Source organism: Macaca mulatta, chromosome 20 (assembly GCF_049350105.2).
Source record: "Macaca mulatta isolate MMU2019108-1 chromosome 20, T2T-MMU8v2.0, whole genome shotgun sequence".
In the NCBI taxonomy this organism is placed as follows: Eukaryota; Metazoa; Chordata; class Mammalia; order Primates; family Cercopithecidae; genus Macaca; species Macaca mulatta.
The window spans coordinates 65,247,150-65,264,351 of NC_133425.1; the positions used below are offsets into that span (position 1 = coordinate 65,247,150).

At 38.0% G+C, this 17,202-nt stretch overlaps 1 protein-coding gene across 7 annotated transcripts in view; it reads left to right on the top strand.

The window, feature by feature from the left end:
* NFAT5 (nuclear factor of activated T cells 5) overlaps positions 1 to 17,202 on the top strand; it is a 132,058-nt gene that overhangs the window by 59,794 nt on the left and 55,062 nt on the right. For all 7 annotated transcript variants that reach the window (XM_077984473.1, XM_077984474.1, XM_015126501.3 and 4 more), the window contains one exon: positions 1,816 to 1,941. In XM_077984473.1, the coding sequence (XP_077840599.1) occupies positions 1,816 to 1,941 (126 nt within the window). The remainder of the gene's footprint in view (positions 1 to 1,815; positions 1,942 to 17,202) is intronic.

Sequence of the window (17,202 nt, forward strand, 5' to 3'; positions counted from 1 at the left end):
TTGGATAGATATGATAAACTTCTCGCAGGCTGACTTCTTTTATTTCCAAACACTTGAGTCAGTTAATCAGAAAACATCTTTGGTGAAGGAATCCATGCTTCCTATACCTTCCACTTGACTTTGCATTTTACTTGTTTGTTTTGAGGGGCAGACTTTGGAGAGGGGTGGAGTATAACAAATTCTGCATTTAATTTCTTTCCATGTACTTTTTAGTGACATTACTATTATACTTCTAACAGGGACTCAACTTTATACCCTTCTTTGGGAAAGTTAGAGTGTTTCAATCCACAAAGTTTTGCTTTGATTTGATTAATTTATTTTAATAATTGGAGAAATGGAGATAGAATCCTGAGTGGTAACATGCTGTTAGTGATTGGGCTATTACTAGTATAAATTTTTTTCCATCACATAAATCATAAATGCATTTGGGTAGATCTTTTTCTCTTTTTATCGAATTTGTTCTTTCACATTTCTTTTTTGTTTGGGCAAAAAAAAAGACTTGAGGCCGGGTGTGGTGGCTCACACCTGTAATCCCAGCACTTTGGGAGGCCATAGGCATGACCATCGTGCCTGACTCTAATCGGTCTTTTGAAGTTCCTTCTAATATTGATTCTACTACCTTTAGAGGATATTTTGGGAATACTTCTGTTAAAATCCTATACAATAAGGGATTTTTTATAAAGTTAAAATATATTTTAATAGATATGATTTTATGGGCAATTATAGTATTACAAAATATTTTTAAAAGATACAGGATTCTTTAATCTGGAATACAAAAGTAATCGTAACCTAATAGGTTATGCAGTCTGATTTAAGAGTTTCCTTTGCCTTTACCTTTCCAGGGTTGGGGATGCCTCAGAGAGTAAGAAGTATTTGCTTGAGCTATAACATTCCTTTTTTTTTTTTTTTTTTTTTTTAACACTTCAATCCACAAAGTTTTTCTTTGATTAGATTGATTTATTTTAATAATTGGGAAAATAAATTATGATAGTGTTGAATTAAAATATTTTCTCAAGGGTGTTGGGTAAAAGAGCAGTACTATACTAATTGACTGGAGAAGCCAATTTAAAGCTGATCCACAGTAGTGTAGTATATGCCATCTCATATGTAAAGGATAAGTTTTACTTGTACTATTACAAAGGAAGATACTGGACCATCTTGGATTATTTGGCATTTCTTCCATTCTGTCTAGTTTTATCCAATTTTCAATGTTAATAACTTTTTCTGGAGACTGTCTTGAACATAAGAAGTAAAACCAACAAGAAAACAGGGACAGAACTAATGGGAAATTCATTTTTCAGTTCAATAAGGTTATATAATAAAAGAAAAAATTTAAAAAGTTTTTTCCTTTTTTTTTGAGACAGGGTCTCACCCAGGCTGGAGTGCAGTGGCATGATCATGGCTTACTGTAGCCTTGACCTCAAGCAATTTTCCCACCTGAGCCTCCCAGATAGTTGGGACTACAGGTGTGTACCACCATGCCTGGCTGATTAAAAACAAACAAACAAACAAAAAAAAAACAAAACAAAACAAAAAAACTTTTGTAGAGATGGGGTCACTGTGTTGCCCAGACTGGTCTTGAATTCCCGGCCTCAAGCAATCCTCTCACCTTGGCTTCCCAAAATCATGGATTACGGGTGTGAGCCACTGTGCTTAGCTGCTAATAACTTTTTACATTAATTTTGTGGGATTGTTTGTGAATAATACAGTTTTCCTCATGAGCGAAAAGACATACTCATTTTGTACATATAATATTAGATTGTTGACTGAATCTCTTTTAAAAATTGTTTTCTCCTCTCGTTCCCCTCCCCACAGAATCTGTCTATGATCTTCTCCCAAAGGAGTTACAGTTACCTCCATCTAGAGAAACATCTGTAGCATCAATGAGTCAGACAAGCGGTGGTGAGGCAGGCTCGCCTCCTCCAGCTGTTGTTGCTGCTGGTATGCATTTCATTTTACTTTATTAAAGAAAACTAGGGCCAACATGAAATCTGGCCAACATGAACAGTGCTGGCAAAATTCATATTAAAAAGAGTGTGATTTGAGGGTTTTAAAAAGAGACATTAAAATATGTACTTTTAACCTTAAACTTTTTCAATATTATTTTCTTGATGTAATTCTTATTTCTTAAAATTTTACATTGTCACATCTATAAATGCCATTTCCTAAAATGGACCTTGTCTTCAAATATGGGAACCAGCTTAAAGTTGTTTTGTTGACTGCGCTTAAAAAGGTTAAATACCAAGCTGTGAATAGAAAATTATATTTGAGTTTCTATTTAATAGTTAATTTTAAAGACTTGCTCCGAGGGAAAATATTTTATATGATCTGAAAAATGACTGAAGCACTCAAGTGTCTTTTATATTCATAACATGTTACTGAAACCTTTTTATTATATTTGAAAATATATGTGACTTCGTAGTTGTTTTCAATTTATTGAAAGTAATGGAGGATGTCAATATAATATTTACATAAAGACATTTTCTTATATCAGTGAAAAAGTATAGAAAGTAATGTTTGAAATTTATTAGATTTGTTTTTACTCAGCTCTCAAATCATACACTTAATGATATACAATTGGCTCAAATTTTTATTTTACATAAGAATAAAAAATTGACAAGCTAATAGAAAAAAGTCTTATCAGTGATAAATTAGTATCAGTGCTTTCTTAATATTAGTTTGCCCACCTAATATTGGGTTTATAGACTGCTAAGTGTGTTTGCTTTAAAAAAAGGAAACGTATATATATATAGAAGTTTTATCTGTCCTAATTAGAGGTTTCTTGCCTAATATGACACTTCTTGTCTTTAAAAATGATATTTAAAGTTTATCAGAGCATTGTTTTCAGTAAATTATTTTAGTTTCAAAATGAGAACAGTAAAGTGTAAAGTTTTGGTTTAAAAGAGGATATTGGTACCATAGTATAACTTCCAATATATTTCTCATATGCATTAACCTATGTACCATTAACCTTATGTACCAATCTTTCTCAAGCTGCATAGTACATTATTGAAGCCTTCCTGGTTGAAGGCAGGAAAACTTTAAATATGGCAAAGAAACTGATCAGCCCTGCTCACTGTTCATGTGTTGCCAGACACTTTCTAACAGTTTCTGTGGATTTAATTGTGAATTAGTGAACTTTTTAGTAATCAAATTGATAAGATGACCTGGTTTGCTTTATATCCACTGGGTTCTAAAGTGGTTCTCATGATTTTTTTCTGGAATTTTAAGTTTTAAATCTGGTTTTAAAATTGCATCCGATAATAAAATATGACAAAGATAAAATATTTTTTATGAGATACTTCACTTTAAATCCACAAGTAGAAATTGACTAACTGATTTCTTTTGTATCTTTTGAGATTGTTTTTTAAAGATACGTTGAATCTATATAGAACTAAAAGTCTGTTTCTTCTGTGCTTTTTAACATCTGTTGACGGTAGATCCAGTTCCTTTTAAAAGCTGGAAAAAATGTTAGGTTTAGAAAAAGAACTATTCTTCCTTTTAAATAATACCAAATTGAATTTTAGAAATTCATATATATATATAAACATATATATATATAAAAAAAGTTCTTGAATTTGGGTCACTAATGAAATATTAACCTTCCCCCCATCCCAGTATATTTGAGAAAAATCTCTCAAGATAAATTACATTGAAACCTGTGAGTTGAAAAATCATGAAAATAAGAAATTTAATCAAAGGAAGTATTTTGAAGTAATACATTCTTACCGTGAAGTTACTGACGTTGTAAAGATGGCAAAGAGAGTAAGAAGGTAACCTTTCTAGTTTTGTTATAGTCACACACAGAAAGTTTATATGATCATTAACAAGTCATTTATAATCTTTTTTAAAATATAAATTTAGCAACCAATGTAGATTATTCTAGGATTCTGATAGCTTAGAAAGAGTACTTTATACCTTACCATTATAGACAAGAGAGTTTAAATCACAGAATAATTATTGTAGGGAAATCAGTATATATCATTAGAATTATATTTTTATTTGACATATTAATATTCTTGGCGATGTAACTGTCAGAGATACTTGGAGTATATTACCAAGTTACTCAATGTTTTTCTAGCCAAAAGGCTAGACAGATGTCTAGGGGAAGGCACATTAATTTAGACTTGTATGGGTTTTTAAAAAATCTTTAGCATTTTATAAAAAATACAGGCCAGGTGTGGTGGCTCACACCTGTAATCCCAGCACTTTGAGAGGCCCAGGTGGGCAGATCACCTGAGGTCAGGAGTTCAAAACCAGCCTGACCAACATGGTGAAACTGCATCTCTACTAAAAATATAAAAAATTAGCCAAGTGTGGTGGCGGGCACCTGTAATCCCAGCTACTTCGGAGGCTAAGGCAGGAGAATTGCTTGAACCTGAGAGGCAGAGGCTGCAGTGAGCCGAGATCGTGCCATTGCACTCCAGCCTGGTCAACAAGAGCGAAACTCCATCTTAAAAAGAAAAAATATGAAATGCATGAAAACACTGACTCTTGATAAAGTTAATTCTTCAGAGTTTTGAAGGAGCCGGATTGGCTGCTCTCAGGTATGAGGGCCTGGTGGGAACAGACTTCTAGTTCTGCCATAAAGGTTTGTGTTTGACAAGTTTTAAATTAATTTAAATTTTAAAATTTAAAGACTGGGCATATGAGTGTTCATGGGCATTTTTTGTTGTTTAATTTTTTAAAATGTGTTTCTCAGATTCACCAATCTAGATTTTTTTTCCTCTTCGTGTTACTAAGGGAATAAGTAAATATGATGCTGCTAATCCACAATCCAGAATATTGGTTAAAAGTGTCTTTCAAGCCTTTATCTGCTTCTACACAATTCACACTTTTACACACTCACATCAATAATACATTTTAATCCTCTAATCCCAGGGTCACGGTGTGGGGGAAAGGGGCTTATTTAGACACAGTTTCTCCCCTCTTCATGGGGCCAAGTGTCAGAATCTGTGAGGTGGAGTTCAGAGTCACCAATTTTGTTGTTGTCCCCATTTTTTTTTTTTGTAAAGAGACATGTTCTAGCTCTGTCACCCAGGCTGGAGTGCAAGGTGCGATCATAGCTCACCTCACTGCAACCTTCAACTACTGGGCTCAAGTGATCCTCCCACCTCGGCTGGGAAATAAGTGCAAACCACCACACGGGGCGATTATTATTATTATTATTATTATTTTTTATTTTTAGAGACAGGGTCTGTCACCCAGGCTGGATGCACTGGTGTGACCTTGACTCACTGCAGCCTCAACCCCCTGGGCTCAAGTGATCCTCCCATTTCAGTCTCATGAGTAGCTGGGAACCACAGGCATATGCCACCACATGGACCTGGCTAATTTTTTTTTTTTTAGACAGAGTCTCACTCTGTCACCCAGGCTGGAGTACAGCAGCGTGATCTCAGCTCACTGTAACCTCCACCTCCCAGGTTCAAGCAATTCTCCTGGCTCAGCCTCCCGAGTAGCTGGGATTACAGGTGCATGCCACCACACCCAGCAAATTTTTATATTTTTAGTAGAGGCGGGGCTTCACCATGTTGGCCAGGCTGATCTCAAACTCCTGACCCCAGGTGATGGACCTGGCTGATTTTTGTGTTTTTTTGTAGAGACAGGGTCTTACTATGCTGCTTCTCCAGGATGGTCTCAAACGAACTCCTGGGCTTAGGTGATCCTCCGTGCTTGGCCTCCCACAGCGCTGGGATTACAGGTGTGAACCAGTATGCTCGGCCCTGTATTTTTTTTTAATTTTTTTTTTTTTTTTGAGACGGAGTCTCGCTCTGTCGCCCAGGCTGGAGTGCAGTGGCCAGATCTCAGCTCACTGCAAGCTCCGCCTCCCGGGTTCCCGCCATTCTCCTGCCTCAGGCTCCCGAGTAGCTGGGACCACAGGCGCCGCCACCTCGCCCGGCTAATTTTTTGTGTTTTTAGTAGAGACGGGGTTTCGCCGTGTTAGCCAGGATGGTCTCGATCTCCTGACCTTGTGATCCGCCCGTCTCGGCCTCCCAAAGTGCTGGGATTACAGGCTTGAGCCACCGCGCCCGGCCTTTTTAATTTTTTGTAGAGATGTCTTGCTGTATTACGCAGGCTGGTCTCGAACCCCTGGCCTCAAGCTGTTCTCCTACTTTGGCCTCCCAAAGCACTGGAATGTGAGCCACCACACTGGGCCCTCCTCCTCATTTTTAAGAATTCTGTTTTTGTCCCAGTGGAAATGTAGTTAAGCCTTAGATGTTCAATATAGCAATGAATAAAAGCTTTAAAAATATAAACTTTCTGAACCATTTGGTAAGTTCTCAGTAGTTAAAAGAGAGGCCATGTTCCTAAAACATAAAAGTTATCCAAATGAATTGATGACACTTTTTGGCAAAATAAGGAGTTTGTTAAGAAGAAGTACAAATCATGAAAAGATTCTTTTGTTTTTGTGTTGGATAATCCCATAGTATAGTTTATACAGAATTAAAACATAGGTATTATTTAGGAGAACTAAATGAGTTATATCAGAATTTGGGGCTTTTGAAAAGACATATGGCAGGTTTGGGTTTTTTTAAATAACAGCTTTATTGAGGCATAATTCACATGCTCTATATCCAAATAGGATTTTTAATCTGTTTATGTGCTTACAGTTTTAATCATTAAATTAATTTATTTAAAATAGAAAGTCTTTCATGGAAGTAAACAATAAACTTTAGTCTTTATTTTAAGAAATCAAGTTATTTTCTTGTTCTATCATAGACTCGATTTGTTTGGCTTCATTTGGGAATATAACGTTGTGTGATATTAGTTTATTTCAAAATATATTTTGCCAAGTGGACTGTTTCAAGTTTCTTTAAAATTTTTAATTCAAATTCTTGAACTAAACAATGAATTAAACTAGGCCGAACGCAATGGCTCAAGCCTGTAATCCCAGTACTTTGGGAGGCTGAGGTGGGTGGAACACAAGGTCAGGAGTTCAAGACCAGCCTGCCAAGATGGTGAAACCCTGTCTCTACTAAACATACAAAAATTAGCTGGACGTGGTGACAGGCGCCTGTAATCCCAGCTACTTGGGAGGCTGAAGCAGGAGAATTGCTTGAACTCACGTGGCAGAGATTGCAGTGAGCCGAGATCACGCCACTGCACTCCAGCCTAGGCAATAGAGTGAGACTCTGTCTCAAAGAAACAAAACAGAAAAATAATGAATTAAATTATAGATTTTATAATTCAGCCAGAGAATCTTAATAACATATTAATAATTCTTTTTTGCATAGTTTCATAATGTTGATATTTTGGTTTCAGTAATTATATATTAGTACTCTTTTTAGAAGTAACAGTACACTAATACTTCATAGCAGTTGTGTTTTTGTTTTTTGAGATGGAGTCTTGCTCTTTTGCCAGGCTGGAGTACAGAGGTGTGATCTTGGCTCGCTGCAACCTCCACCTCCCGGGTTCCAGCGATTCTCCTGCCTCAGCCTCCTGAGTAGCTGGGACTACAGGCACACACCACCACACCTGGCTAGCTTCATAGCAGTTTTTAACATGTATAGATAATACACAGTCATAAAGTGTGTACAGTGGAAATCTTGGTTGAATATCTGCACTTGTTGGACCACTGTCGGCTTTTAACTTCATAACTTGATGTGAAGTGATCCATATAATAAATTTTTCTTTTGGAAGAGCTTTGACATATAGTGCTTTGACTTCTATGCCATGTCACTTAATAAATCTCAAGTATGTAACAAGTATTTTCTACAAAATTTCCTTGAGTGCTATTTATACTATAGGAGAGGGCACTAGAGATCCAAATTAATGTCCTGTAATCAAACAAGAGCTATATTTTAATTCATTTCATATGTCCTAATCACCTGAATTAAAATCATAGAAATTTCTAAACCATCTATAACAATATACTGTACAAAAACTGAGGTGAAGAAAATATGTTACTCCTTCCTGTAGGAGACAGCTTTTAAAAAATGAAAATATATTATCATTTTAAAGTTCCTGCTATGTGACAAGAATTGTGATAGATAATTTGCATGTTATATCACAATCCTTCTAGCCATAAAGTACCTCTCTTTTTTGCTTTATTCCTCTTTGCCATTGTGCTTGAGGCAATTTGGCATTGTGTGCTATCACTTCAATTAGGGAAACACAAGATCGTTAACTAGGCAGTGTATAGAATATTGAGTTGAAAAGCCATACTTCTCCTTTACAAGTGTCAGGATCTTCAAATGGGAATTTGATTTCTAGAAGAAGAATAATTTTTTTTTTTTTTTTTTGAGGCGGAGTCTCGCTCTGTCGCCCAGGCTGGAGTGCAGTGGCGCGATCTTGGCTCACTGCAAGCTCCGCCTCCCGGGTTCCCGCCATTCTCCTGCCTCAGCCTCCTGAGTAGCTGGGACTACAGGCACCGCCACCACGCCCAGCTAATTTTTTTGTATTTTTAGTGGAGACGGGGTTTCATTGTGTTAGCCAGGATGGTCTCGATCTCCTGACCTCGTGATCCGCCCGTCTCGGCCTCCCAAAGTGCTGGGATTACAGGCTTGAGCCACCGCGCCTGGCCAAGAAGAATAATTTTTAATAAAAGTGATTTCTAGCAACTGAATTTTTTATCCCATTGAATTTATTATTACTTATTTACTTACGTTAGAAAGTATTTACAGTTACATAATGAGGATTTTCTTGAGTTGACTAAATTTGAGGAAGAAATTTGCCTTTGATTGCTTTCCGGGTTAACATATTTCAGAATTTTTGCCACCTAATGTAGTATACTATGCATGAAATTAAACCTGAAACCCACTAACAAGAAAGGTGATTCACCTCTAGATGTTGTGAGCTAAAATGCTGTGAGTTGATCTTGGTTATTCTTTATGGCCATTACCTTTTTTCCAAGAAAACTGGACCATTTCTAGAAGTAAGTCAGATCCCAGTTACAAACATGTTGCAAGCAGATTTAAAAATCTCTACTCTTCCTTCTATCTTATTGTACTGAAATTACATAGTAAATTTAAATACATACACTTATACATATAGATGGTATGTATGGATGGATTTATGCTGAAGTCTGCATTATTAGAGAGCAAACTTGGGCCTATAGCCATTAATTCAGAAACAACTGCTAATTGTTTGACAGTTACAAACTGACATTGCCAAAACGCAAACTTGGCCTATTATTGCTTTGTTCCTTTAATAGTTCTCTTTTTATTGTCCTCTTAATAACACTTTTATAAATATTATGATTTATTCAGTTTCTAATAAACAAGCATATTTTTATATTACTTGAGTCGACAGAACAGCATTTTGAAACTGCTCACAGATTTGCAAACATTCATAAGCTAAATACTTATAGAAAATAGATACAGTTACTGTTTTATGCATTTTGTACAATTTTGCCTAAGAAATTAATGCATAGAAGTGGACTTTTTTATATCACCAACAAGGTTGACAATATAAGCAAAAAAGTGTTTATAGCTAATTGTTTTATAAGAAAGGAACTTCACTGTTTCTGTGATATTTTTTCCTCTGGAATTCAGCCATAAAAAAGAATGTAATTTTGGCATTTATGGCAATGTGGATGGAACTGGAGAACATTAAGTGAAATAAGCCAGGAACAGAAAGTTAAACACCTCATGTTCTCACTCATATGTGAAAGCTAAAAAAGGTTGATCTCATAGAAGTAAAAAGTAAGACAGAGGATAGATAGTAGAGGCTGGGAGGGGTAGGGGGAAGGAAAGGATAGGGAGAAATTCGTTGAAGGATACAAAATTTCAGCTAGATAGAAGAAATAAGTTCTAGTGTTCTCTACCACTGTAGGCTGACTGTAGTTAACAATACTATGTAGTTTCAAATAGCTGGAAGGAAGATATTGAACATTCCTAATACAAAGAAATGATAAATATTGAGATAATGGATGTGTTAATTACCCTAATTTGATTACTGTACACTGTATGTATCAAAACATTATCTACCCCGTGAATATTTATGATTTGTTAATTAAAAAAATAAAATTAGAAAAATCATACATGGGCCAGGCATGGTGGCTCATGTCTGTAATCCCAGCCCTTTGGGAGGCCAAGGTGGGCAGATCACTTGAGGTCAGGAGTCTGAGACCCGCCTGACCAACATGGTAAAACCCCATCTCTACTAAAAATACAAAAATTAGCCGGGTGTGGTGGTGGGTGCCTGTAATCCCAGCTCCTCAGGAGGCTGAGGCAGGAGAATTGCTTGAATCTGGGAGGCAGAGGTTACAGTGAGTCAAGATCATGCCACCGTGCTCCAGCCTGGGCGACAGTGAGATTCCGACTCAGAAAAAAAAAAACCCATATGTAGTAAAATGGTAGCATTTGTTGAATATGAGTGGAAGGTACATGGGTGTTTTAAATATTTCATAATTTTAAAATCACTGGGTGCAAATGATTAATGAATAAAAGTGTCCAATAAACTGTACTGTTAAAAACTAACAAAGGTATTGGGATATATTAGATACTTGATGGATTTATTTTTGGCATAAGTAAAGTTATATTCACTTTTCATCCATCATTGCATATGTGTATCAAGTATATGTGTACTGGCAGTATTTATTTAGCCTACTCAGGTAAAATTTATTCTTCCCGTATAATTACAGGGTATTATCATCAACTAAATTAAATCAGAAAATGAATGAGAAAGCACCTCAAAGTACCAGGTCTATACAACCATTCTCTAGATCAGACACATACAAATACACACACAACATATACATAGTTTTATTTGTTTATTTTTGTCACAGATGAGATTAACACGGGCTTTGGAGTCATAAAGACTGGATTTGAATCTGATAGCTATCATATCATATCTCCTATAGAGATGAACTCTTGGGAAGTTAAATATATTTCTAATAATATTACCCTTATAATTAGACAATAATACCAGCTTCTTCTTAAGGTTCTTATGAAGATAAATATGTAAAATAACCGAACATTTTCTGACAAGTAGTAATCATTGAATAAACATTGACCTCCTTCCCCATGTGTTTCTAACTTCCTTTGTTAGTAAAGTTTTTTTTTTTTTTTTTTTTTTTAAAGACAGAGTCTCACTCTTGTCATCCAGGCTGGAGTGCAGTGGTGCAATCTCAGCTCACTGAAACCTCTACCTCCTGGGTTCAAGCAGTTCTCCTGCCGCAGCCTCCCAAGCAGCTGGGATTACAGGCACCTGCCACCATGCCTGGCTAATTTTTGTATTTTCAGTAGAGATGAGGTTTCACCACGTTGGCCAGGCTGGTCTTGAACTCCGGACCTCAGGTGATCCACCCACCTCAGCCTTCCAAAGTGCTGTTATTACAGGCGTGAGCCACCATGCCCGGCCATTAGTAAGGTTTTAAAAAAATAGATTATAAAAATTAGTTTTGAACTTTATTTTGACTTTTTTTCTTTCCGTTCTCACCCAGTCTATTTTTGGCCTTATTTTGAAGTTCACACACCAGTCAGGATGTTTATATACGTGGGCCATAGGATATACTTTCTGACTCTGTTATTCTGTCATGTTGACACTCTGTCAGTGGGAACCTGCATTAGTCTATTTTCACACTGCTGATAAAGACATACCTGAAACTGAAAAGAAAAAAAGGTTTAATTGGACTTAACAGTTCCACATGGCTAGGGAGGCCTCAGAATCATGGTGGGAGGCAAAAGGCACTTCTTACATGGCAGCAGCAAGAAAAAATGAGGAAGAAGCAAAAGCAGAAACCCCTGATAAACCCGTCAGACCTTGTGAGACATATTGACTATCACAAGAATAGCACAGGAAAGACCAGCCCCCATGATTCACAACACATGGGATTTCTGGGAGATACAATTCAAGTTGAGATTTGGGTGGGGACACAGCCAAACCACATCATTCTGCCCCTGACCCCTCCAAATCTCATGTTCTCACATTTCAAACCCAATCATGCCTTCCCAACAGTCCTCCAAAGTCTTAACTCATTTCAGCATTAACCTAAAAGTCTACAGTCTAAAGTCTCATCTAAGACAAGGCAAGCTCCTTTTGCCTATGAGCCTGTAAAATAAAAAGCAAGCTGGTTACTTCTTAGATACAATGAGAGTACAGGTATTGGGTAAATACAGCTGTTCCAAATGGGAGAAATTGGCCAAAACAAAGGGGTTACAGGGCCCATGCACATCCAAAATCCAGTGGGACAGTCAAATTTTAAAGCTCCAAAATGATCTCCTTTGACTCCAGGTCTCACATCCAGGTCACGCTGATACTCTGCCCCTGTGGCTTTGCAGGGTACAGCCTCCCTTCCAGGTGCTTTCATGGGCTGGCGTTTGGTGACTGCGGCTTTTCTAGGTGCATGGTGTAAGCTTTCAGTGGATCTGCCATTCTGGGATCTGGAAGACAGTGGCCCTCTCCTCACAGCTCCATTAAGTAGTCCAGTAGGGACTCTGTGTGGAGTCTCCAACCCCACATTTCCCTTCTGCACTGCCCTAACAGAGGTTCTCCATGAGGGCCCCACTCCTGCAGGAAACTTTTTCCAGGGAATCCATGGGTTTCCATACATCCTCTGAAATCTAGGCGGAGGTTCCCAAATCTCAATTCTTGACTTCTGTGCACCCGCAGGCTCAACACCACATGGAAGGTGCCAAGGTTTGGGGCTTCCACCCTCTGATGCCACAGCCCGAGCTATGTACATTGGCCCTTTTCAGCCATGGCTGGAGCGTCTGGGACACAGGGCACCAAGTTCCTAGGCCACATACAGCATGGAGAACCTGAGCCCAGCCCACAAACCCACTTTTTCCTCCTGGGCCTCTGGGCCTATGATGGGAGGGGCTCCCACAAAGGTCTCTGACATGGCGTGGAGACATTTTCCTTATGGTCTTGGGGATTATTAACATTAGGTTTCTTGCTACTTATGCAGATTTCTGCAGCCAGCTTGAATTTCTCCCCAGAAAATGGGTTTTTCTTTTCTATCACATAGTCAGGCTGCAAATTTTCCAAACTTGTATGCTCTGCTTCCCTTATAAAACTGAAGGCCTTTAACAGAATCCAGGTCCCCTAATGAATACTTCGCTGCTTAGAAATATCTTCCACCAGATACCCTAATTCATCTTCCTCAAGTTCAAAGTTCCATAGATCTCTAGGGCAGGGGCAAAATGCCACCAGTCTCTTTGCTAAAACATAACAAGAGTCACCTTTACTCCAGTTTCCACCAAGTTCTTTATCTCCATCAGAGACCACCTCAGCCTGGACCTTATTGTCCATATCGCCATCAGCAGTGTGGGCAAAGCCACTCAACAAGTCTCTAGGAAATTCTACACTTTCCCACATTTTCCTATCTTTTTCGGAGCCCTCCAAACTGTTCCAGTAACTGGGTAACTGCCTGTTACCCAGTTCCAAAGTCACTTCTACATTTTCAGGTATTTTTTCAGCAACACCCCACTCCTGGTACCAATTTACTGTGTTAGTCCATTTTCATGCTGCTGATAAAGACATACCCCAGACTGGGAAGAAAAAAGGTTTAATTGGACTTACAGTTCCACATGGCTGGGGAGGCCTCAGAATTGTAATGGGAGGCAAAAGGCACTTCTTACATGGTGGCAGCAAGAGAAAATGAGGAAGAAGCAAAAGTGGAAACCCCCGATAAACTCATCAGATCTTGTGAGGCTTATTAACTATCAGAAGAATTGCATGGGAAAGACCAGCAGCCATGACTCAAATACCACCTCCTGGGTCCCTCCTGCGACACATGGGAATTCTGGGAGATAAAATTCAAGTTGATATTTGGGTGGGGACACAGCTAAACCATATCAGAATCTTTGTGTATAAAAGGAACATTGATAGAGGATGATGAAATCATAGGAAGGACAGACAGTTTCTGAAGGACTGATAATTCCGTAAAGTCTGCTGTTTAAGAGTTCTTCATAGAATTTTTTTTAATGAAATTATTTAAGTTGCATGGTTAATGATCAAAACTTCTGGTAGAGGCTGGGCATGGTGGCTCACACCTGTAATCCCAGCACTTTGGGAGGCTGAGGTGGATGGATCATGAGGTCAGGAGTTCAAGACCAGCCTGGCCAACATGGTGAAACCCCGGCTCTACTAATACAAAAATTAGCTGGGTGTGGTGGCGGGCACCTATAATCCCAGCTACCTGGGAGGCTGAGGCAGGAGAATCATTTGAATTTGGGAGGTAGAGGTTGCAGCGAGCTGAGATCATGCCATTGCACTCCAGCCTGGGCGACAGAGTGAGACTCTGTCTCAAAAACAAAGAAACAAACAACAAAACAAAAAACAAAAAACTTCTGGTAGAGCAATTTATGACTTCTGGTTTTTTTGTCTAGGCAATTTATTTTGTCTGCAATTGGATCTAATGTACACTTTACTCCAGACCCAGGTCTAAAAGCTGATTAAATCAGAAGTTTTTAATGATGCTGTAAACTATTTTTTATTATTGTTTTAGTCATATTTAAAAAAAAATGTAGGGTTGGGCGCGGTGGCTCACACCTGTAATCCCAGCACTTTGGAAGGCCGAGGCGGGTGGATCACCAGAGGTGAGGAGTTCAAGACCAGCCTGGCCAACAGGGCGAAACCCCGTCTCTACTAAAAATTACAAAAAAATTAGTGGTGAGCGCCTGTAATCCCAGTGACTCAGGAGGCTGAGGCAGGAGAATTGCTGGAACCCGGGAGGCAGAGGTTGTAGTGAGCCGAGATCGCACCACTACACTCCAGTCTGGGCAACAGAGAAAGACTCAGTCTCAAAAAAAAAAAAAAAAAAGGCCGGGCGCGGTGGCTCGAGCCTGTAATCCCAGCACTTTGGGAGGCCGAGACGGGCGGATCACGAGGTCGGGAGATCGAGACCATCCTGGCTAACACAGTGAAACCCCGTCTCTACTAAAAAAATACAAAAAACTAGCCGGGCGAGGTGGTGGGCGCCTGTAGTCCCAGCTACTGGGGAGGCTGAGGCAGGAGAATGGCGTGAACCCGGGAGGCGGAGCTTGCAGTGAGCTGAGATCCGGCCACTGCACTCCAGCCTGGGCGACAGAGCGAGACTCCGTCTCAAAAAAAAAAAAAAAAGCAAAAACATTGGAGTAGAATTGGCAGAAATGCCTTTGTTTTTTAATCTAAACTATTTAAAATGTAGAGTATTGAAGTGTCCTTCAGACAACATCCCTTGGAACTGTTTTTTTCTCTCATTTTGAAGTTTAGTGATACTCTGTTTTTATCTGAAAGTGACATTATCTTTCAGTAGTACAGTATTTGTCCCTGTCTCTCTCTCTTTTTAGCCTGTACTTTCTGGTATATTTGGCACTGTAATAAATGTAGCTGTCAGCTAGCATAATTATTCCCTTTTGTGTTTAAATTATTTGAGATAGAAGATTATATCTATGTTTTAGTCTCTTCATTCAGTATTGACAAGTGATGCTATCCAGTAGTACTTAAATCATTGGATGATGGAAAACATCTTTTTCTTCCATTAGGAAAAAATTTTAAATAAACTTAAAAATCAAATTATTTAACGTGCATATCTAGTACATGTTTTATGCACTGTGCTTAGATCCTTTGGGTTGAATTTTTGTTTGAATAGAAAAAATTTTTGTTTGAATAGAACAAAAAATACATTTAAAACATTGCTCTAAGTTTCAGGATAAGCATTTTATTTTTCAGGGAGCACTCTTTAGTAAATGTTATATGAGTATATTAATGGTACTCTGATAAGGTAGAAATAATTATTTAAGGAGAATTCAGATTAAAAACTGGAGAGTAATTGTTTTATAATATTAGAACCCTGAGTGGCAATTTGATGGACTGGAGAAGAAAAAGATGTCTGCAATAAGTCAGTAACAAACCCTTCAGCTTCAGCAGTAGTGCTCGTTATTTTAAGAAATAGAGCCTCTATGATCAAACATATTATACAAAGTAGCATATATCATTAAAAGTATAAATTGGTATATTTTTTAAGGGGAGTATAAAGAAGTATGTAGGAGTCAACGTGATCTGAAAAATGAAAAGGTTATTTTGCTGCTAAAATATAGATTTTTTTGCAGAGTAAGTGCATTGCTCAGAACATATCTTCTTCCACACTTCAAAAGAGTTTGGGTAAGGGAACAGCCTGAAAAACACCTGAAAGAGATAATTCTGGCTTATGGATTAGAGAGCATCTATAAACAGAACAAATTGGTGAATAAGAGTAAATAAAAATTTTGTCTAAGAAATTTCCCCACATGCATTCAGAGCTTAATGATTAAATTTTTTGAAGTTTATTTTAAAACATTGCTTATTTTAACATGTAAACATATGTTGGGTGGGAAAAGTACAAATGGGAGATTGAAACTGTTTTAATCATGTAAATTAAATGATCAACCCTACAATTTTTGTTTTTTTTAATAATCTGGAATGCTTATTTTATATGCTGGGATGCTAGTTGTTTTTTCTATTAATACACTTAACTTGCATTCTAGCTTCGCCATTCAGAGACAGGCATCGTGTGGTGGGTTGTGTGACAGTGTCTGTCAATAGTGAAGACAAATAGTACCAGAGACACTTAACCCATCCAATCTCACCCAGGGTATAGGTCGGTCTCGTTTTCAGACTTCTTCATAAGTCTTTCCTTCTCTCTTTCTCTCTTCCTTTCTTTCTTCCTTTCTTACTTTTTTTTTTTGTTTGTTTGTTTGTTTCTAAATACTGGATTGATACTGATTGAAACTAAAACTTTTTGTAAAGTTTTAAACTTTACATTAATATTAGAAGAAGAAGAAAAGTAGAAAATGAAGGTTGGCATGTAAGGTGTTGACAAAGCAGGTTTGCAGCCACTTTGTGTGTTCTAGATATTTCAATCTCTTGGCAACATGAGTGTTGGGCTTACAATTTTTTTTTCTGGATATCTTTCTTCTTTAATCTGAAAATATGTCCTTGTATGTGGTGACTTTTATCAGATAAGAAATTCAGAATTGGTCATTGTTACCAGTAAGAAAAATATAATGCTTAAGAATAAATAACTAAGGTTGAACAATATGTGTTTTAGATCAGAAATAGTTTCTGGCCAGGCACAGTGGTTCACGCCTGTAATCCCAGCACTATGGGAGGCTGAGGCGGGCGGATCAGCTGAGGTTAGGAATTCAAGACCAGCTTGACCAACATGGGGAAACCCTGTCTCTACTAAAAATACAGAATTAGCTGGGCGTGGTGGTGCATGCCTGTAATCCCAACTACTCGGTGGCTGAGGCAGGAGAATCGCTTGAATCCAGGAGGTAGAGAGGTTGCAGTGAG